The sequence below is a fragment of the Brienomyrus brachyistius genome, chromosome 14, assembly GCF_023856365.1.
Source record: "Brienomyrus brachyistius isolate T26 chromosome 14, BBRACH_0.4, whole genome shotgun sequence".
Taxonomy (NCBI): Eukaryota; Metazoa; Chordata; class Actinopteri; order Osteoglossiformes; family Mormyridae; genus Brienomyrus; species Brienomyrus brachyistius.
This window is the reverse complement of record NC_064546.1, coordinates 21266505-21288891: the sequence shown is the minus strand read 5'-3', so window position 1 is coordinate 21288891 and position 22387 is coordinate 21266505. Positions and strand designations below refer to the sequence as shown.

Genomic DNA, 22387 nt, shown 5'->3' with positions numbered 1-22387 from the left:
GCAGCTAAATGAGTCACAAAAATTGTTAAATTATTATTCCCAAGGGGAACAATCTCAAGAATCAGGTCAGCATATGCCAAACTCAGGTAAATTGAAAATGATACAGATAAACAAAGAGTAAGCCATATATCGCGTAATGAATCATCTTTCATTCACTTTTCCTACATCTGGAAAGCCAATGGATGCCTTCAATTAAAAAAAAAAAGTTTTGCCGAATGTTACACATAATGGATGGGTCAACAATGATATGGGCAACCATTTCATACGATTCATTGGGTCCAATGATTACACTGTATGCACACTGCAACACAAACTACAAAGCGGTACATGAAGAACAGCCAAAAGCCCAAATCACCAGAACCTAAGCAGCACTGAAACTTTACTGGAAGATCTGAAGTTCGCCAAGTGAAATAGATTTCCACTTCCTTCATCCTTCAGCGACCTGGAGGTTGGTTAAATATACCAGTACACACAATTCAGGATTTGTATGACAGTATTTCTTAGAAGCATAGAAGCTGATATGAAGGCAAATGGTAGCACCACTCACTATAGACTCTTGACCATATATTTTAGTTGTTTCTGGTATTTTGTCTACTCTCTATATACATTATATTCAGAAAGAGATTAGAACCGTACGACTGGCATTCGAAGAACCCTCTCCGGCAGCCTGTATCCCACAATGCACCACGACCGGCAGCCTTTGAAAAAGCGGCGCGGCCGATTCAAGATGGCGGAGCTGGAACAGCTTCTGGATGAAAGTAAGTCACAGGAAAACTAAGTAAGGTTTTTAAAAACGCTCGAGGGAAAAGTCGCGATTGTTTGCTGTTCACCGAGACGTTAACGACACGAATCAGTCCAAAATACTGCGAAATGTTAGTGGTATTTCGTGAACGCCGTGTGCTTTAGGTTGTTTATATGACGCAAATATCCCGTGTTTTGACCAGCTGTTTAACTTGAGGAACGTAGCTCTTCAACCTTGACAGGAATACTAGCTAGTTAATCCAGTTGCGATATCATTCACATTATTATAATTAATACACCATCTTCAGACGGAGAACTAAACAGCTTCGGTTGTCTTAAATTATGTACATTGCCGTGTTGTATGGGTTGGTATTGAATTACCTTAAACGTAGATAAATGCTGCGCATTTTTCCGGATAATTGAACAGTCGTTAACTATCTGGTTAGATATATATGTGTCTTTCGTTATTTAAAATCTGGTAGGTGATAATTCTGCATTTTCCGGTGCTATGACATTACTGTAGAGACAGCTAGGTAACGCTGTCAAAATAATACTGTAGCTAGTAGGTTAACAAGTTTAGTAGCCGTAGCTAATATTTACTGCGGTAATAGTTAGCTATGTGAACGTGGGTCATAATTGGTACTAGCTAAATAGATGATTACTTAAAGCAGAATATGGATGCATGTCTGTTCCACTTGACCTTATTTAATTGAACGCTAGATTTGTTACTAGCTATTATGTGTTTTTATAGTTTTTCTTGGGGGACATTGTCTGCTGGGTAGTTATGACATTGTAATTGTAATACAGAAATGGGCCCAGATGTAAAATGAAAATGGTTGGTTTTAACTTGCCCCATTGTTTACTTTGTTTGATGCTTGATTAATTCCAGTGAACCGTGTTTTGTTATGATGGGAAAGGTTGTTGCGTCGCTGCTAAAGAGTTACATAAATCATCAAAATCTTAGGGAGTGGGCTAATATAGTTGAGGTTTAGTTTATTTAATGTTATTAAACTGCATCAGATTCGTAAAGCTCAAACAGAAATATCGATTTAGTATTTGTATGTATGTATATTATTTGAATATGGTTTACCAAATAGTTATAGGTGAGGCTGTCTGATATGTTTTCTGGTCTGCTAAATAGTCTCTCCCTTTGAAAACCTAAGTACTCAACAATATAGGTTCCTTTCATAATTATGTTAATGGTACTTTGTAGGCTCACTATGTGTTGTACTGAGATTGAATGTTTTTGTTATTCTGTCCTGTCATAACTTCTCAGTGATTGATGTTATGTTTGTTCTTTACTTCATCTTTGTAGTTGCTTCTTCTGGTTTACCTCCTATATTCAAGACAAGGTTCTAGATTATTGTTTCAATTTAAAAGGTTAAGTCATGCAGCTGTTATTTTTGATTGTTAAATATTTTCAGGACAACTTGTTCACATTGCTTAAATGTTTTGCTAGGCTTATGAAGGATTATGAATGCAGTACATTTAGATTCTCAGTATTGGGTAGTATATTCAAGCCATGTATGTATTGTATTGTTTAGTTTGTCATATAAAGCTATTTTGTGTATTGCATTAAAAGTGAAATGTTATTTTGCCACACTTAGGCTGTTTGGATGCCCTGCAGCCAGGATAACATGCAAAGTGTTTTTGAGTCAGTGGAGCTTATGGAATTGTTTTCTGCAATATGACATGATCTTCTGCAAGGAATCCTTCCGATTCCATGCTTGTGCATTTGGTTACGGAAACAAATGCTGCAGTTGTCTCGAGAGACAGCCCAGCAGGTGCGTTGTGGGGTTCCTGCTGGATGTTCTGGTAGCACTGCGGAAGATGCTTTTTTTTAATGTTCTGTCTTTGTGCAGTCCAGCCTACTTGCTCAAAATGCAGTGTCGCTATGGATACCTAAATGGCAACCTGGGTAACATAGACAAGCAGCCCAGAGGTTGCTGCTTCAAGTGAGGCCAGACTTGGATTAGTCAGCTAAAATAACTAACTGTATAACCTAGCTGAAATTTAATTTGCCTTGAAAAAAACATGAATGCAAGGTAAATCAGTTAGATTTATTGCATAAAGCAAATGACTTTAGTCAGCAGTATTAACTTTGGGTTGTACCATGACCATGTCCCTGTAGATTGAGACCAGGGTGAAAAATCAAAGATTAGTCAATCACATACAACAACAACAACAAATTTTATACATCACTTTGGTACTTCAATGTATTTTTTTCTCATTCCTGCATCTAAAAAAATGGTTACATACTGAAAGCTAGTGTTGTCATAATTTTCTGTGCTAGTGATATCATTATCCAAAATTGTTGGTAATCACTGATAAAGATTAATTTTATATTAAGTCTGAATTAGACCTTCTCTTAGCCTTTTCAAGTACAGTATGAAAGGGAGTCACAGAACCAGAATTTTAGTGTCACCAGACAGTCATGTATACTTCCCACTTTTTTGCATGGCATATTTGCCTTTTTTTGCATTGTGAATTTAAAATCCTTTTTCTCTTTTTAGGCTCTTCTGCAAAAGCACTTGTGAGTTTGAAAGGTAATGCATTGTTCAGTATTTAAGCTGAACATACATTTCCTCTTTTGTTAATAAAAAGGCTATTATATTTATGATCATTATAAATATGTTTGAGGATCATATGCTATGATCAGATGCTATCTTTGCAATGATATTTGGTCCTTGTGGATGACATTCCTTTTATTGTAGTGAATTAATGTTGTTGGATGCATTTCAAATGAAGAAAAATTAAAGTGTCATGCAAAGAAGCATTTTTTAAGCCTGAGAGTGTTTGTATATGGGATGTAAAAACATTACTTTCAGATGCAAAATTAACATGCTGGTGATCCTTATTACAGAAGGAAGTTTATCCAGTACGTGGAATGAAAAACAAAGTTTACCAAAGTCTCAGAACTCAAGGGGAAGGAATTCATTTTCAGCCATGGATACAGTAATATCATTTCCGTTAATGTTGAAAACTGTACTTTTTGTCTTGCTTATTTCAAGCAACTCATTGTAAGTTTTGATAAGTGGTGCAAATATGACGTCATGAGTTAACTTGTATTTGTCCAATGCGTTCTAGCCAACCAGAAGCTCAAAGAGAAGTCGTTTGGTCTACGAAGATGACGATGGGCAGTTCACCTCCAGGTCTCCTAGAAGAAGTCAGAGAGTGACAACTGTGCCTCAGGTCTAAAAGAATCCACTATCCTTCCCTTCCCGAAGTAACCAAACATGCATTAGCGGTTTTGAAAGCACAGCAGCATGGACAACATAATCATTCTTATAAAGCACCAGTACTGTTGCTCCTGGACTTTTGGTGGTATTTTAGCGGGACTATGTATCTCCTATGTTTGTGTTTGTAATTAAATATAATTTTTTCTCGTTGTGGTACCACAGAAATTTTCAAGCTTCCCAACACCGGATAAGAAAGCATCGCAAAAAATTGGGTTGCGATTACGGAACCTACTCAAACTCCCCAAAGCACATAAATGGTGCATTTATGAATGGTTTTATTCAAATATTGACAGGTGAGTCTTAACTGATAAAATTATTTTGAGCAATTAAAATTTATCAGTTTGATATGCCTTGGATCTTTTCCACATGAATATTTTCTGGCTGTTTTGTACATAGGCCGCTATTTGAAGGGGATAATGACTTCTGTCTTTGCCTGAAAGAGTCGTTCCCAAACCTCAAAACTAGAAAGCTGACTAGAGTTGAATGGGGAACCATCAGAAGACTGATGGGTAAACCAAGACGGTATGGTGTAGTATTCTTGTTGCATGAAATTCAATGCTGTTTGTTGTGAGTGCTATCTATAAAGAAAGGACAAATTATTTCAAGAATATGCATTAACCTGGGACACTAATCCCTCATTAGAAAAAAAAGGTACCAAAACATTCCTTGCATTTACAAATGACATTTATGACATGTATGTGTTTTGATGGTCATACAGTTTGATAAACACCCAGTATGGTTCTTCCCAAAGGTGCTCGTCTGCATTCCTCACCGAGGAGCGATCTGCATTAAAGCAAAAAAGGCAGAAAATCCGGTTGCTCCAGCAAAGGAAATTCACGGATGTATCGCACTGTAAAGACCTTCCTGAGGAAATCCCACTGCCTTTAGTTATAGGAACGAAAGTCACAGGTAACATTGAGCTGTGCTGCTTTGATAAGGTGACGTTTTTAGACAATGGGATACAGTGTATTGATGTTGAAAGTGAAGTGTTTTTGAATTTTACAGCAAAATAGAAACAAATGGCTCTCTTCCCTTACAATAAACGTAGTGTTATATTTTAATGGATTGGTGCACTAGTTGGCTCCGATGGCTGTTTATCTTAAGACTGATAAACATTTTAATAAACAGGCCATATTGTAATCTGGATAATTTTTGGGGTCTTTCATGGACATGTTTGCTTTCATGCTATTTGTACTTGTATACTTAAATTACATAAATAGTAAATTCTGTGGCATTCTTTCACGGTATTCATTACTGTTTAAACAATTCTATGACCCAAGGCAGTCTTGTGCATTGAAATGCATCTTTTTTTGCTTCACAGCCCGTCTCCGAGGAGTTCATGATGGTTTATTCACAGGACAAATTGATGCAGTTGACACAAGTGCAGCCACCTATAGGGTGACCTTTGACCGGAATGGTTTAGGAACTCACACTGTTCCTGACTACGAAGTCCTGGTAGGATTGTTGGCAGGCTAACTGAGAATATGTTCTGCTTCATTGTGCGCACATATGATGAATTGCTTGAAATTGAGTGTTATGTGGCATGGATTTGAATGCACTGGGATGAAGAAAAATCTGAATAGATGGTAGTACCAATAGATGGATGTACCATTTAGCCAGTAGTTTTACATTAAGATAATGTCAAATATCTGATTCAACTCTTATCAGTGGCTAATAATGACAGATAATAAATGTTAGCTTAGCATCATGGCTATCATGTTTATTACTAGTCAAAACAACTGTAGAGTTGTACTTGATGTACTTGAACTTGATGTTGGGTCAGTGACACCACTTTTACCTCTTTCCTCTGCAGAGCAATGAACCACATGAAACGATGCCTATATCTGCTTTTGCTCAGAAGCAGAGGCCTTCCCGGTTCCAAGCCTTAATGACCCCACCCCGCGTGCCTTACGCCCCCTCCTCTCAGCCTGCTTTAATGGTACTGCCGTTCCTATTTCTATGCCCTGACCAAGATAGATTTTGCTTTTGATGCATTTAGCATAAATGTGTTGTATATGTTAAAGCTTAATTGGGTAATTCCATTAAGAAGTCCATTTGTCACATTCATAATGCTAATAAAAATGTCTTTCTAATGTGTAAATTAATACATGAATTTTGAGGATATGTCTGTATCCAACTCAAAACATTACATGAAATGATTTGCAAATTGACTGGGTGATATTAAGCTTGTCTATGCTCTGAGGCCTCATTTTTTGTCAATATGAAGTTAAATCAATAACAGTGGAATTGGCCAATTAACTTTGTTAATAAGATGATGATTTAGAATAAATTAAGCAAGGACAAATATGGGAATGCGTGTTAATTTCTTGATTTAGTTTTGGTCTCTGCGTGTTAGGTTTTCTGTACTAAAATGAGATTGAGACGAAGATAGTAATGTTCATAAACTCCTTAAGTGAATGAGCTATGCTTTTTGAAGGATAATGACCCTCTCTTGGGTCAGTCACCCTGGAAGAGCAAAGTGCTGGGCACCGAAGGAGAGACACTCGGGGGGTTCCCTGTCAAATTCCTTGTACAAGTTGTAAGTCTGCTTTTTATGTTAAGAAAATCCTGTGTTAAACTTTCATATTTTAAACTTATTTTCATGAAAACTTCTCTCCATTGCAGACACGATTATCAAAAATCCTGATGATTAAGAAGGAACATATTAAGCAGCTGAAGGAAATGAACACAGAGGCTGAAAAACTGGTGCTTAAGTTATTCTTTCATATTCTTTCATTGCACACACTTTTGTGACGCTTGTGAAACCATTGCACTATTCAGTAGTTCGATGACTTGACATATAGTACTGTGTAGTTATTTTTATTACTGTATAATAATATTAACTTATTTTTCTGACTTGACTACTACAAATTCAACTTTAAAGACAGACTTGGGGAATGGAACTTGTTTAACTTGGGGACTGCCTGTACCGGCATTTGTTGAGATGCTTAAATGTTGATTATTATTATTATTACAGAAATCCTACTCCGTGCCTATTGGGTTTGAGTTTCAGAAGAGATATGCCACAATTGTGCTGGACCTAGAGCAGTTAAATAAAGACCTGAACAAAGTCTTGCATGAAGTACAGCAGTATTGCTACAAGGTAGGCCAGTCGGGGGTTAAATAGTTCTGTAAGAGGAATGACAGAAAACACTCTGTGATGCATGGTTGATCATTCCTGTTCATGTAATGTTTTGGAAATGCTGATTCTATTGGTAATTAAGGGATTGGTGTCCTGTATACACTTGTTTGATTGCAAACAAAATGTTAAACCTAAATATACGGACAGCATATTTTTAGTTCCAGGATGATTTGTTTACTTATTACTGTAAATTAGCTGTAGACTCTGCATTTTACGTTCAAACAGTGACTCTAAGTAGAAAGGACATTGAAAGGACTACAGTTTGTTCTGCATTGCCCAAGACTATCTTGTAGTGACATTTATCATTAGGTATCGAGGTTGCACCACATCTCTGGCCCCTGTCCAGTGTTGATAATGTGATCTTCTCAGCTGGCCCCTGAGCAGGGCATGCAGCCGGCCGACCAGCCCACCGACCTTCGGCGGCGCTGTGAAGAGGAGGCTGAGGAGCTTGTCCGGCAGGCCAACGCACACCCCAGTGGTCAGCTATGTGTCCAGAACAAAGGCCTAACCCACCTCATCTCCAGCCTCACTACTCTGCTGCTACAGATAAAGGCAAGCTGCCAAACTCCTTTCGGTCCCTTTTCATATTTCTCATTCCATATTACTAATATTTTTCTTTTTTTTTTTTTTTTTTTTTTTTTTTTTTTAGTCCTTGGCAGAGGAAAATGATTTAAATTCATTTGAGTTCAAGTCTTTGACAGATTCTCTTAATGACATCAAAAACTCAGTAGACAGTTCCAACAGCAGGTAAGAATATACTCATTTCATTACCAGTCTATTCACAAGGTGAGTACTCATCAAGGTTGTTGTTATTGGTAATAACGATAATTTTTATAAATAAGGAATGAAAATTAAAGTTGTTTATAAAACCTAAGTATAATTTTTCATTAGTTTAATATTATTTAGCTAAAGTAATCATTTGTTTTTCCTCCTTCATGGAAATCGAGGAAACATAATTCAGTATGTTGCCTTTAGATGACCATTACTAAAACCCGAAACATGTTTTGCCCATTTTGAGGACATTAGCATGTAATGTACACTGTGTATTCATGTGGGGTTCTCTATAGATCAGATCTATAAAATAACAACCTGAAAGTTCCAGAGCTCATAGAAATACATTTACTAGATTTACTTAAACTGAATATAAATTGTATATAAATTATATTTAATAGAAATGTATGCCTTTTAAATATTCACTAATAAAACCACACTGAAATGAAGTAAAATTAAACTGCATTTCTAAAGAGAACTGAAAAATATAAAAATCTAAATAAAAAAAAAAAAAAATCAAACTGTAATAACACTGGTACTCATTCATGCAAGTATTCACCTACTTGAAAATCAAGCAAAACAATACAAGCTTACACGTTCCAGACTGGGCTAACCCCCCCCCCCCACCCCCATTGACAATCTGAAGACATGCGTTTCAGATTTAAAAATATTTAGATTGATAATACAGTGGACCTTTTAAATCTGGTTTAAATATTTATTTCTTTTTATTAATCAAGTATGTTTGTTTTACAGCTGTTTTCAGAATAATGTGGAGATCCATATAGCGCACATTCAGAGTGGCTTGAGTCAGATGGGGAATCTTCATGCATTCGCTGCCAACAACACAAACAACATTTGAGTTGTAATCTGTAGAGTTTTTCTAAAACAAAAAAAAAAATGTCTGTTTTGTGTCATGATGTGTAAATCCAGGGGCATAATATGAGATACTGGGAGAGGGCTTATACATGTCAGTTTTTCTGTTTTCAGTCACTTGTATGACATTGTTTAGTGTCAATATGTGGTGGTAGGGTTTTTGTGTTACTCCATGTTTGGAATAACTTGGATATTAGTTTTGAGTAAATATCTGAGTGAACAAATTTAGGTTCTCAGCTTTAAGGCTTTCTGCTTTTCTCTTGTTTTATAGTGTGATGAAAATGTACATTCACTCTAAAATTCAAAGGGATTGTTAAACTTAAACCCCAATTCAGGTCTCACATAATTTTAATGTTAATCTGATATTAATTGGATTTACATCTGTAAAATCCCATTTTGTTTTGAATATTGGTTATTTTAAACTATGCATTACCAAAATGTTTTGGGGGGGGGGGCAGGATGTCTTGCACAATACAAATTTGACATTTGACCTTTTGATGCCAAGCAAGACTGCATGTGTTATACCTTTCATTACTTCATATAACCTATATTGGCCTCTTGTGTGATTTGAGATTTTTTGTGCGTTTGTGGGGGGGGTGGTAATGCAGCACAAAATACTTTTGTATTTTGTATGATGCAAAATATGGAGGAATACTTAAACTAAAAGTTTCAACTTAAGTTTCTTGGTTCAGTTTCTGCAATACTTATTTGCAGCTTAATGTTTTAAGCCTTTTAATTTTGTAATATTGCAATGCAGATTTTCTTCCTACTTTAGCCTGTATTAATGAACATAGTGCTTTGTAAAGTATTGGTATAGATTACTGTAAAATTGTACTTTTTAGAGGCTCAGAAGGTTCTCAATGTTTCAAGATACTTTCTGGTATTTGAGAAGTAAATTGTGTAAGCATATACATTTTTCCACAAATTTTGTACACAGTTATAAAACAGTATTTTATAAGCAAGAGTGTTTTATTTACCATTGGTACAACTACTGTTGGACTGATGCCTATATTTAAGCCTAAATGAATAGGCAGTTAATGCACCACGTTACTTGCAGATCTTTACCTAAAATGAACGGAAGCATTACTTGTGTATTTATAAATGGTAATTTCAGTGGATGGCCATTCAGTTGACCCTCAAATTACCCATTAAACTGTTTATTTGTAAATATCTTTTGTTATTTGAAAATATTAAACACAACCTTCTTAAAGCGATTTCTCTACGTGGTCTGTTTTGTTGTAACTTCAAGTTTTTAATCAACAATGTGACACTGGTCATTCCTATTTACCTATGACTAATATGGTGGTACATCGAATACATTTAAAGGTTCGTTTGTCCTTGCGGCAAAACCGTGAACAATTTTCACATGAATTGCTAACAGCACGTACATAATAAGAAACAAGCGTGTATTTCAGCGACATAAAATCAAATAGTGCAAAGGCTGAAAATGTCCTGCATTGTGCTTGGAATTTGCGTTTCTATGTCATGTAACTTTATAGCAGACTAACCAAACAATTCTCAGTTAAGGATTATTGTGTTTAGTACTGTTGGCACAGTCGGAATTAGAATGGGTGTTGCGACGACGCGGTCTTCACGTTTTTTAAGAAACTCAATGAATTCATGTCTCAATTTATCATTTACTATAATATTCGACATTATACAACTCTCAGTACTCCTATTAATGTTTCTGTATGCGCGTATTATCGGCGCACTACCAGAGCTCCCAGCCTCCGCGCCAGCCGGAAGTTCCGGCGCGAGCTGGTCGGAAGTAGGTACGTGGCCACCGCGGTTGACATTAGTCAGGATGGCGATGGAGGTGCGGGCTCCAGATCGCAATGCCGGCGGCTCCGGTCGTCTGGAAGTCTCAATCGACGGCTTGACACTGAGTCCCGATGCAGAAGTCGAACCCGACGACGGCGGAAGCTCGAAGACTGACTTACCCGACAGTGGTAACCAAGTTCAGAGTCATTCTGGGGAGAAGGATGGAGAGGTGGACGAAACTGCCAGAACCGTGGAAAGGAAATGGGGCTTTACTCTCCAGGAGCTATATAATTTGGCACTGCAATTCTTTAAAGGTATTACCACTTTCCTACTGTCATTATAGACAACGCGCTGGGTTTTTCTAGTTGACTTCTTCAATCTGCAGTGGAGAACGAACTAGGGTAATTTTTGGTAATTGTGCGCAAGGGACTTGAATTACACTTCATTTTGCTGGGAAAACAGACAAGCAAATATAGCTTGTTGGTTTTTATTAGGTATAGCGTGTTGCTAAGACAAGCACTATAATCACAGTTCATTGTGATTAGTTAATTAGGCACATTTGCCAGGAGAGGGTGTTTCGTACATCGGCATGTAGTTGACACCTTAATGAATAGAAAAATCCTGTGTGCACTCGTTTGATGTTTTCAGATGTCTGAAAATTTAACACTAGTCTATTTTTTAAACTGAACTGTTGGTTACAATAGTAGTAGTAATTGTCAGGTTGATAATTGCTGCTACAGATCTGGAGTCACTCATTGGCGTTTGAAACTAGTTGATTGTGTCTGACCGAGTTTGACAGGTATTTCCACTGGAGGGTTGTGTACCTGTTAAATATAAAAAATGTTTTTGCTAATCAAACCGCTAAGTAACGTTTGCTCGCATGTTCTCGTTATGAAATTAATTTAGACTTTAATCTGAAACGGAACGACTGAGTTTAGGGAGTAATTTGTTAAAACAATGAAGGTTAAAGCAGAAATGGTGTTAATTTTAATTTGTAATCGGAGTCGTATAAAGTAGGGTCTTCTGGTTTCTGTGGTTTTGCAGACTAAATTTTCCACTCATTTTGATGTCTTTGCCTTGGCACACTTTCTGAGACGTGCTTTATTAAAATAGAGTACCCGTTCATCTTTATGAATGCTTAATGTAATTTTTGTGAATATCATTTAAACTTCATTTTCAAAGTTTTTGAACTTTATTTATTTATTTTAATTTTTTTTCCTTTGGTTTTGTTGATTGGGTATCTCCTGTAACAGGGTTTTTGCATGGATATAATGCTTTTTATGAGGCTACCTTCTGGACGAATACTAAAAAGGCAAAAACACTCAAATTAGTTGAGAACTCCATCATACACCACTTCGTCACAGGCATATGCTGAAGAATGTTTATGTAGTTCTTAGTACAACCAGAAGAGGGCATAATCCAGGCATTGAAAGAAGCGAGCCTTTCTTTATCTTCTGACTGCTTACTCCCCCACCCCCCGTTTTTTTAGAGAGTGTCGTTGTGCCGCAGGTTTTTGGTATTGGTAATGCCCGGAGATGCAAACTTGATGGTATGCTAAATATATCTTTGCTGGTTTTTCCTATTGCCAATAAGAACATTATTGTCTTATTTTTATGTGAGCTAAGCCCTCCAGATAACTGGAGAAACAGTAGAACCAATTGTTTTACCTGTTGCTTAGCAAGATTTGTCTCCTGAAGATCCTAGATCTCACTAATGTGGTGTTAGCAGTGGAATGAATTTCCTTACATTCCTGACTAGCGTTGGTCTTTGTTTAATGCCATGGTCATGCAATTAAGTGAAATTTCACTTCCGTCAGAAGATGTTTATTTCTTGAACGCAGTAATTCAATGTGTGGCTAATCCAGCAGTATGATTTTTAATGATCAAATACATCTGCTTTTGATTTCTGATAACTATTGACATAGTTTTATATGGAAATAAAGTAGACATTAGCATTGTTTTAGAATAACTGTTTTTGCAAATGGGAAGTGATTTTACCCCCCCTGCAGTTTCTTGCAGTACTCCATATACTGATCTTCTGTGCAACTATAGATAATAGGGTTGCTTAAAAAATTTCCAAGACTGGTTTAAGAGTGTGTTTATTATTTCTGTGTATGCATGCATGCTTTTTCTGCAGACTAAGTAACTTTAACTATAAAGTTTCTGGTCTGTAGACTAAAGTGTAATCATTGATTATTAAGATTTACAAGTACACGGTGCGGTGTAGCATGCCATACCTTACATATTTATGACTGCTCCACTTGGAATCACTATTGTCATTGTTTTTTCTTTTAATGCAGTTGGTATTATGTACTAGTCAGTGCACGATGCCTAGTTTTTCAGGTATGGGTGCTTTTCCTAAAAACGGGCCACGCCTCCAGGACCTGCGTTAAAGAGTAGGCCTGCCTTGCCTGCTCTAATTTTGTACCATTCATTTGCGCCACTGCTTGTGCTGATTTGCTTATTGCATTACTTGCATAATGAGGATGTGGCAGGTGGCCTGCTGCCTGTAGCGGAATGTTTTTTTTTTTTTTTTTTTTTTTTTTAATTAGTTGATTCAGTGGCAGACAGTTCATTTACTGCTGTTGTGAGATACGAGAGGCTGGGGCCTGCTTTGTCACTCAGGAAGGAGAGTCAGGCGATCTGGATTATTATTTACATTTATGTATTTAGCCCAGACTTTGGTCCAAAGGCGACATACAAGTGAGGAGCAGAGACCAGGGTCAGCCAGTATCCCTGGAGATATTGGTACTTGGGGTTAAGTATCCTGCTCAAGGGTCCAACAGTGACATCACTCTGCCTGCCTGGAGATTTGAACCGGCAATCTTCTGATCAGAGACACAGAATTATTATCCACAGAGCCACACTGCCCTATATTACTAAGCATTTGATCCATCTGTGTTTCCTTGACAGCAATTTCTCTGTACTTTTGTTAAGCAGCAAAGACTTTTAACTGCTACATGTCTGTTTCCTCTTGTCAGTTCATCTGTGTAATGTTTTTGTGTTACCCCTGTCTGCCTAAAAAAGGAAAACTTTATTATACGGGTGTTCCTACACGTACAGTGGGATTACCTTCTGATGAACCCACTGTAATTGGAAGATATTGTCGAATATGATATAAGTAAATAACTGTCACTGATTTAAAAAAACTACTGTAAGTAATTAAATACCAGTGATTGAAAAGTAAATAAATGAGTACAGGTTCATTTAATAATAATAATGACGCTTTATTGATCCCCATGGGGAAATTCTCTTTTCGCCTACCCCATCTTGCGCTCTATGACACACTGACACATATGCAGGTGAGATTAAGCTTGGCAGCGTAAGGGAACCACCCGTAGCGGCGCCAATGGAGCTGGGGGTTAAGGGCCTTGCAGACGTGGCTATTTTGCCGACGCTGGACTCCAGCTGACAACCTTCCGATTACAGGCACAGAGACTTAGCCCGCTGAGCCACATGCTCTCCCCAAAAAAAGGAGTCTGGATGAGGGTCGACCGCTTGGCTCACTCAGTCTGTTGGTTAAACTGAGAGGAAGAAAAAACACCATGCAATACATTAAACAATGTAGAGAGACTGGAAGCGTGGCTGATTGGCTGCTGCTGTCGCCCAGCATCAGTAGAAAGTATTCTTCGCATGGGAAGAGATCGAAATTCGAAGCCGAGTACTGAATGTGCATTGCTATCACACCAGTGTAACGTCGAAATATCATTCATTGAACAATCGTAAAACATAGAGCGTCTATAATTTTCAATTGCTACCAGATGTCACCTGATCTTGTTGGCCATCTGGACCTGACGTTCTCCTATGGACATACCAATGCTTCAGATCACACTCGTGTATTTGTTAATATCAGGCAACACTTATTACTGTGTATGTGGCTCCCACCTGCATGCTCCACAGAAAATAAGCTGAGGAATTCCTTTCTTAAACATCAATATGTGCGAGTAGACTTGATCAGAGACTGACTTATTGTAATAATTCAGAAACGTACCTTGTCTAAGAGATTAAAATGAATTTCATCACAGTGTTGCTTTTAATAAAAAATAAATGTATGGCATGGAAGTATCTGTTGTAACAATGCTGTATTATAGCTTTATAGGATATTACCAAATTCCTGAGGATTATGCGCCGCAATGTAATTGTAACATATCTTTACCTTTTATACCAGTTTAACTGGATTAACAAAGCCTGGATAATTTACTGGATAAGGAGTACACAGAAAATATAAGCATAAGACACTTAAGTTACATGGAAGTGAGTGAAGGGAGGGTTATTTACAGTTACACCAACTTACTTTGCTGCTTTATGGTATTATCATTGTTGTAATTATATGGTAATGTAACGTAGACGCTTCTATATTCGGGCTCCCTAACTCTGGTCCTGGAGGACCAGTTTGCGCACTGTAGATTTCCTTGTTCAGACACACCTACTAAACCTGGTAATTAGTTGATTAAGGTGCATGATGAGCAGGGGAATCTGCAAATTGTATTGGATTATGACTGATTGGATTATTATCCAGTTCCAAGATTTGGGAATGCTGTTCTGAACTTTTAAAAGGACAGTTAATTAGAATTGTATGAATAAATGTTCTTTTTTCCTTTCCTTCCTCCAAAAGAGAAAGATGGCAAAGCTTTCCATCCAACATATGAGGAAAAACTCCACCTTGTTGCCCTTCACAAACAGGTCTTACTGGGCACATTCAATCCAGACATTTGCCCAGAAGTAGGATTCTTTGATGTCCTGGGAAATGACCGAAGGTAACGCTTATCACCATGATCACAAGTTTTTAAAAATAAAGTGAGCTGCAAGCTACTGGTTTATTTATTGCCTTGCCTGGGAGTCAAAGAAAAAAGTAAAAAATATTTTCCCATTATTTTGTATGTAAACCAGCATTCATCAATTACACCTCTAAAATATGGAATTCACTACCTATAGACATCAGCGAAGCTAGCTTGCAACATATTTTTAACAGAAAGTTTAAAATGTATCTCTTCACTTTAGCTATTGTGTGATCTTTTTCATACATGCCTGAATTATTTTTGCACTCTACTTGCACTTATGCACTACCACATAAAATGCTGTATTTTATTTGATTTTATGACATTTAATGTTATGTTTAATAATTCTATGGATACAGTTTTTATTTTATTTGTTAGGTGGATTCAACCTAAGCTTTTACTCTCCTTTTAATTAAATTTAGGATGAAAACCAAATACAATATCCCAGTTTTTCCATATTTATTTAGAGGATTTTTGATGAATGTTTCAGTGTGCAACAATGGAAAATATGATATCAAAACAAATTGGAAGTTCCTATACATCAGCAAAATTATGAACAGTTCTGAAATGAGAATTGATTTTGTTTGAGCAGGAGAAATGTTATTAAAAGGTAAAAATGGCAGAGATTTGATCATTTTAGCGAAAGCACTTGGAGGCACCTGGAAGGGATCATTCATTCTACATGCCTTGTTAACTGAGTTTGCTGCTCCTTCAGGAAAGAATGGGCCGCCTTGGGCAACATGACAAAGGAAGATGCTATGGTGGAGTTTGTGAAGCTGTTGAACAAATGCTGCAATTTATTTGCGCCCTACGTCACTTCGCACAAAATAGAGAAGGAGGAACAGGAAAGGAAGAGGTACAGTTTACGGTTCAGCTATCAAATGCAAAAACAGAACAACGATTGTCAAGGTCTTGAAACCTTGGAGTACTCCATTCCCTGGCCATGTTTAATTCATATTTATTTTGCCCTCTGCTGACTCCTGTTTTTCTTTTTTTCTTTTTTTTGTCCAGGCAGGAGGAGCAGGAGCGCAAGCAGTTGGAGGAGGAGGAGCAGGAACGGCGGCGACTGCAGGAGGAGCGGCTGTGGAGGGAGCAGGAGGAGCGGCTGCGGCGGGAGGAGGAGGAGAGGAGGCAAGCTGATGAAGAGCGACTGCGCATGGAGCAGCAGAAGTGAGTCCTTGTATGACAGCTCCTGTAGCCCAACTAGCAAAGCATTGTGCTAATAACACAAAAGTCATGTGATCCCAGGGAGTAGAAGTACATTGTAACTCTCGTCTCTGTTCAAAGTTGTTTTGGATAATTGAGGAAATGATCACTTCTGTCCCAGAACCCTGGTTGTTATTAAGGTGATGAGCATAGAGCTGCAATATTAGAAAAACATGTGTCATGTTAATTCTTCTGTCATTCAGCTAATTTGATCTCAATCCTCAATTTCACTTTTTAAACTGTTTATTTCTTCAAACCTTAAAGATTCATTGAACGCTTAAGAAATGCTCATAGTGTTTTTAGTTAACGTGTCAATTAACATTAAAGCACTAAGAATTTATTGTGGAGTTTTGACACTAACACTTGACAGATTGCAAATACTGGAAACTGTGTCTCGATCATTCTGGCCTCTCTGGATTTTAAAACTGGAGATTTCAAGTTGTCAAATAAGCGTGCTTTGGATACGCGCCTGTGACTGGGTCTGACGCAGGCCCCCCCTGGGCGAGTTCATTCCGAACGCTTCTGAGACGGCCCCCGACTCTCTGCGCGCGGGTCCCCTGGCAGGCAGCAGATCATGGCGGCGCTGAACGCCCAGACGGCGGTGCAGTTCCAGCAGTATGCTGCCCAGCAGTACCCCGGCAACCCTGACCAGCAGCAAGTGCTGATCCGGCAGCTGCAGGAGCAGCACTACCAGCAGTACATGCAGCAGCTGTACCAGGTGCAACTGGCCCAGCAGCAGGTACACAGGGGGACGCGGGAGGGGGTCCTCAAGGCCACGAAGCTGTGCACTTATCGGGATATATTGGGGATCGTTAACTATTAGGAACAAACTTCTTTTCCCTCTGCACATTTTTGCATAGGCCTATTAGGTATTGTAGTTTATTTTATTTATTTGGTTCAGACTACCAGTTACTATACTGGTTCAGATTAAAGCGTACCAGTTAGGAGCAGAGAGCAAGCTTAGCTAGTCCCCGGAGTTGTTGGGGTTAAAGGCTTTGCTCAATGGCCTAATGGTGATATCGGTCTGCAAGGTATGGGATTTGATCTGTTATTGTGTCTAATAAACTAGTTGACACATAGATAATGTTCTTTTGGTTCCTGGAGTCCACCTGGCTAATAGTGTTGGGGCACGTGTTGGTTACTGTGGGGATATCGCTGCATAAAACGAATTATCCTAACAGGCTGCCCTACAGAAGCAGCAGGAGGCCACACCTGCGTCAGCTGTGACAGACAGTCGGCTGAGTGGCCCGCCCCTGTTGCCTGGAGACAGCCACACGGTCAATGGGCAGGCCGGGACACCCACCGAGAGCCCAGACAGGGACGTGGAGCTGGAGGCTGCAGAAGACCTGCTGGAGAATGGGCCTCAAGGCACACGTAGGTCCCAAGTCAAATGCTGTGGCCAAAAGTTCATGCTCATTTTGGCATGGCAGGTCAACCAGAAGGTCACAGTGACCCTTCCTGCCTAACCTTACATAGTCCAGCTGCCCAGTCTGTCAGTCAAAAACCTGCTTACCCAGTCTGTGTAGAACAGAAGATATTTCGGGAAACAAAGCGTAAATCAGGATGCATCTAGCATACTACTTCCAACATCCTAGTGCTTAAAGCTTTACAGGATAATTCAAACTTGGGGCAGTTTGCTTAGATCCTGTCGTCATCATTAGCGGGATGTAAATGTACAAGCCAGCCTGGTTATTATTTAATATGTCCAGTTTCAGTTGGTTATAGAAGGCTAAAAGACTGATAGTCTGGTATTACTAAGGGAGAACAGGGACTAGGCCTGACCAATATGAACAATATATGGACTTCCTGTCAATTCAAATGGTAATAAAATGAGAAATTTGGGAAAACTGCGCTTGTTACCACACATCAGCCTATCACATTGCAGAAATAAACGCAGTGTCAGCCAGTCATATGGTAGTATTTTAAGAGCTAGTAATCTATGCCCAACGAATGCACAGCATGGTTGATTGAGTTAGCAAGGTTGGTTGAGTTAGCTGAGCCTGCCACATTGCCACATGTTAGTGTTTTGGTAATATCACGGAAGAGAAGCATACACTCGGAGAAAAATTTGGTGTCTGAAGAAAATGACTCAGCAGCCACAACATCTTTTTAAAATAATTTAAATTAGATATTATGTATAAAGGATACACAAACAGTAGAAAATCCAAAGTGTAAAGGACTGGAGCTGTGTACTGTAAACTCTGCCAAAAATCTTTGCCATCTAAAACTGGAAATACTGCAAGCTTGTTTCACCACTTGAAACATTACCATCAAGTATAACATACAGAACACAAGTACTTGCAGTCACAAACACTAGCATTTAGGGTTTCCACTTTCTATCTGAAGAAATTTTTTTTTCTTTTTTTTTCAATGCGGTAGCACATTACTAACTTAGAGTTTTCTGGGAGTAGGGGCTAACACTGGTTCTACCCCATGCTACCCCAGCCCCGGCTCCAGTGATTACAGCGCCCTCCATGTGGACACGTCCGCAGATCAAGGACTTCAAGGAGAAGATCCGGCAGGACGTGGACTCCGTGATCACGGTGGGCCGGGGTGAGGTGGTGACAGTACGGGTGCCCACACACGAGGAGGGCTCCTACCTTTTCTGGGAGTTTGCCACTGACTACTATGACATCGGCTTTGGTGTCTACTTCGAGTGGACAGATTCCTCCAATGCGGCCGTGAGTGTCCACGTCAGTGAGTCCAGCGACGAGGATGATGAGGGTGAGTTCCTCTGATTGCTGTTCGCTACTGTTTTTTAGTGTTTATTTTTTAATGTTCTCTTTTGATTATTTTTTGTGGTCTGTAGTATATTATTCCCATGCATTAGACATTGCCATATGTACCTATACCACTATGTACCTAAACCACAAAATTTCAGAAAAAGGAAATCTAGATTGTCTGTCTAAGCAGATAATTTAGCTTTTAGCTTTACTTGAAGGGTCCTTTCATGACATGATTATATTCAAGTATTTATAAAACATTTTGGGTATAGATCACATATTTACACTTATTTACAAATATTGCAAAATAGGTTTAAATTCTTATGCTAACCTTTTCAATGAGGACATTATGACTCGCTAACAGCTTTTTCAATCTATTTTTTGATCATGCAACTATTAAAAAAAATATATATATATTCCTGCATGTTAAGAATCCTTGCATGTAGCTGTAGTTACTCCTGTCATTACAGGAGCTGATGTATGCGCTGCTGATCTGAGTCAATCATGTTAAACTGTTAAAGTGTTAATCTTTTCAATTAATGAGGGACTTTAGACCATCTACCAAACCTGCACCCTTACCAGTTCTTGAAAGTAAAAGCCCATGTCATGTATTTGTGTAAATTTTCAATGGCTTTCAATGTTGGCACCTGTGCAACTCAATGGTGACTCAGATTCTTAGTGACAAACCCTAAATAGCTCATTTTAACCCATGTAATTTGACAAGCTCTTCTGAAAAGAAAATTAGGAGTGGTCTGGAATTAGGAACAGGTTGCTCAAAGGTGAGGTCAAATACACAGAAGAGAATGCCAATGGACATGTTGTTCTGCTCACAGGTGAAGGTCAGAATGAGGAAGAGAAGACCCAGAAGAACACCAGTAAACCTCAGGTGGACGAGATAGTGCCAGTGTACAGGCGGGACTGCCACGAGGAGGTTTATGCCGGGAGCCACCAGTACCCGGGCCGAGGCATTTATCTGCTCAAATTCGACAACTCATACTCACTCTGGAGGTCAAAAAGCGTCTACTACAGAGTCTACTACACTAGATAAGTGGAAGGTCATGCTTGGAAGGCTTTGGCAGTAAGCATAGTTTGCATCGGGAAGATCTCCATACGACATAAACGCTGTCCTGGTGGGTGCCCTCTGTTGGCGGCGTCATTGGGACTAGGAGGCTGCGGAGCGGCCACTTACACACGCCGTGGTGATGTTGCTCTCTCGTCAGTCACGTTTGTGCTCCAGAGGGAGGAAATAAATGCTAATTTCAAGTCTGTAGCCTTCTTATTTAATCAACACTTCTGTAAATCCCTGTTCAGCAAAACACTGCCTTACCAATTTTTTTTTGCTAAGGACTCTCATCATCATGATTGTCGGTGGGTCTCATAAATGCTTAAAGTTTGCAGTCTTAATCGGCATGCTGATGCGCTTGGTACCACAGACGTAGCATGCGCTTGGCTTTTTGTGTATTTCAGCATTTGAGATGTGACACGATTTTTTTTGTCCTTGTGAAACTGGCCTAGAGAACATTTGAGGTGAAGGGAAATGTGAGGCATTGTGGGAGAAATGTGGCAGAGAAGAGACTGTGTTTAATCATCAGATGTTTAAAGACCAGAGGAGCACTGAACAGCAGGAGCCCAAGAAGAGATTCAAGAAACGTCTGTCAGGCTGTTCTGTTTTGGTTCCAAATACCTTGTTTATGCAATTGGGGGAAACCAAAGAGAGTGATATGATCCAATAAAAATGAACAACACTGGTGATAGTGTTGTCTCCTGACATCGACTGCTATTATGAAATATTCATTTTGTTTGCTGTCACACTCAGAGCAACATTATATTTGTTTATATTGCTCTTTATTTGAGAAAACTACTGCTCCTGCAGTTAGATACGTGGAGAAAGTGTTCTTTCGTCTGGTGGAAACGTGTAAAAGTACAGAATATTTAAGTCTGCCCTTGATCGTTTTTGTTTCCGATATTGTTTTAGCATTTTCAGAAGAAAAGAAACCACTTTAGCAGTATGGAAGTGACAGGAAGGAACATGGAAAAATAGTTTGGGTGTTATTGGTATTGAGGGGGATACATTGGGTGTTTGTACTTTGTAGTTTTAAATACATGAAAGAGATATGTGTCGTGATTGTAATAGTAATACCTTAAATGTACATTCTAATCTAAAGGGGTGCTTTAAATGGAATGATGATCTAAAGTAATATCAGAAATACATGCTTGTTTTGAGATTTTCTGAGAAGTCGCATTCATCTGCCTTGTATAAAACATCTGCCATGTGCTAATGATCATGTTGAATTATCAGGCTTTCTCCTGGAATGCCTGCTCCCACATTCCTTTAGCATATAGCCAAACACTGAAATCATAACTGTAAGTATGAAGAAAGACACTGGTGGCTTATCCTCAGTATTAAGTATTTTTGTGCAGTGGTTGTTCTACAGAAACTACCACAGTCGTCATACTTCACGATTTTCACTGAATACAGTTAACTTCAAGCTTATTTTCTACAACTTGTACACTGCAGCCCTCTGTCAGCTTATGACTGTTGGCTTTTCCTTTCCAGAATCTTCAGCTTTCTGTTTCAACACCAGCTTCTTTATTCTTACTGGGGTTCGAAATGGCTTCCTTCGTCTCCTGTCTGTCTCAGTTGCCACTTAGTAGTCTAGCACTGAAACTAACTTTGGTGGCTATGTGACAGTGATAAGACATGGTCACTGATGGGCATCCATACTACAGTTTAGTAGCCAGAAGTTATATTACCACATAAATGGCTGTCATCTATACGAAATGTGAAGTTATATTGCTATTCATCTGAGATTTGCTTAAAAATAGTTCTCAAGAGGTTGTGGTTAGTGTTAGGGTCACAGGACTAATGGGTTTATTGAACTTTTGGTTTGTGGAACTTAGAAGCTCTCAGTCCTTGTTTGGTTTTGTCAAAAAAAAAATTTAGTTTGAAGAATTATTGACCACCTTATAAGCACCGACTGTCATGTACAGAAACACACATTCACACAGTCCTGTTTGAAGGCCATTCTCATCTCATGAACCTGCTTCAAAATCTGCCTTTAAGGTTTTATTGTACATTAGGCAGAAGCTATGTCTTCAATCTGTTTGTAAATAAAACATTTTTTTCTGATTTTGTTAAGGTGTTTTGTGACCG

The 22387-nt window shown here is 38.7% G+C and overlaps 2 protein-coding genes across 4 annotated transcripts; both read left to right on the top strand.

Moving 5' to 3' along the window:
- Positions 1-664: 664 nt before the first annotated feature.
- Positions 665-9207, top strand: LOC125707701 (protein lin-9 homolog). Of its 3 annotated transcripts, none has more exons than XM_048974976.1 (15): positions 665-758; positions 3255-3287; positions 3605-3696; positions 3829-3933; positions 4143-4273; positions 4377-4502; positions 4732-4889; positions 5302-5435; positions 5794-5919; positions 6418-6519; positions 6606-6686; positions 6958-7083; positions 7492-7674; positions 7772-7869; positions 8647-9207. In XM_048974976.1, the coding sequence occupies exons 1-15, from the start codon at positions 680-682 to the stop codon at positions 8750-8752; spliced, it is 1680 nt and encodes a 559-aa protein (XP_048830933.1). In that variant the 5' UTR covers positions 665-679; the 3' UTR covers positions 8753-9207. The 3 variants fall into 3 exon arrangements, with proteins under 3 accessions (XP_048830933.1, XP_048830935.1, XP_048830934.1); XM_048974978.1 differs by lacking the exon at positions 665-758 and adding an exon at positions 771-872; XM_048974977.1 differs by lacking the exon at positions 665-758 and adding an exon at positions 882-2525.
- A 1288-nt stretch (positions 9208-10495) lies between these two features.
- On the top strand, positions 10496-22363 carry LOC125707581 (Golgi resident protein GCP60-like). The gene is made up of 8 exons (XM_048974818.1): positions 10496-10841; positions 15142-15283; positions 16020-16160; positions 16316-16474; positions 17075-17249; positions 17692-17884; positions 18956-19234; positions 20067-22363. Exons 1-8 carry the CDS (start codon positions 10571-10573, stop codon positions 20279-20281), a joined length of 1575 nt encoding a protein of 524 aa, XP_048830775.1. The 5' UTR covers positions 10496-10570; the 3' UTR covers positions 20282-22363.
- The last annotated feature ends 24 nt before the right edge of the window (positions 22364-22387 follow it).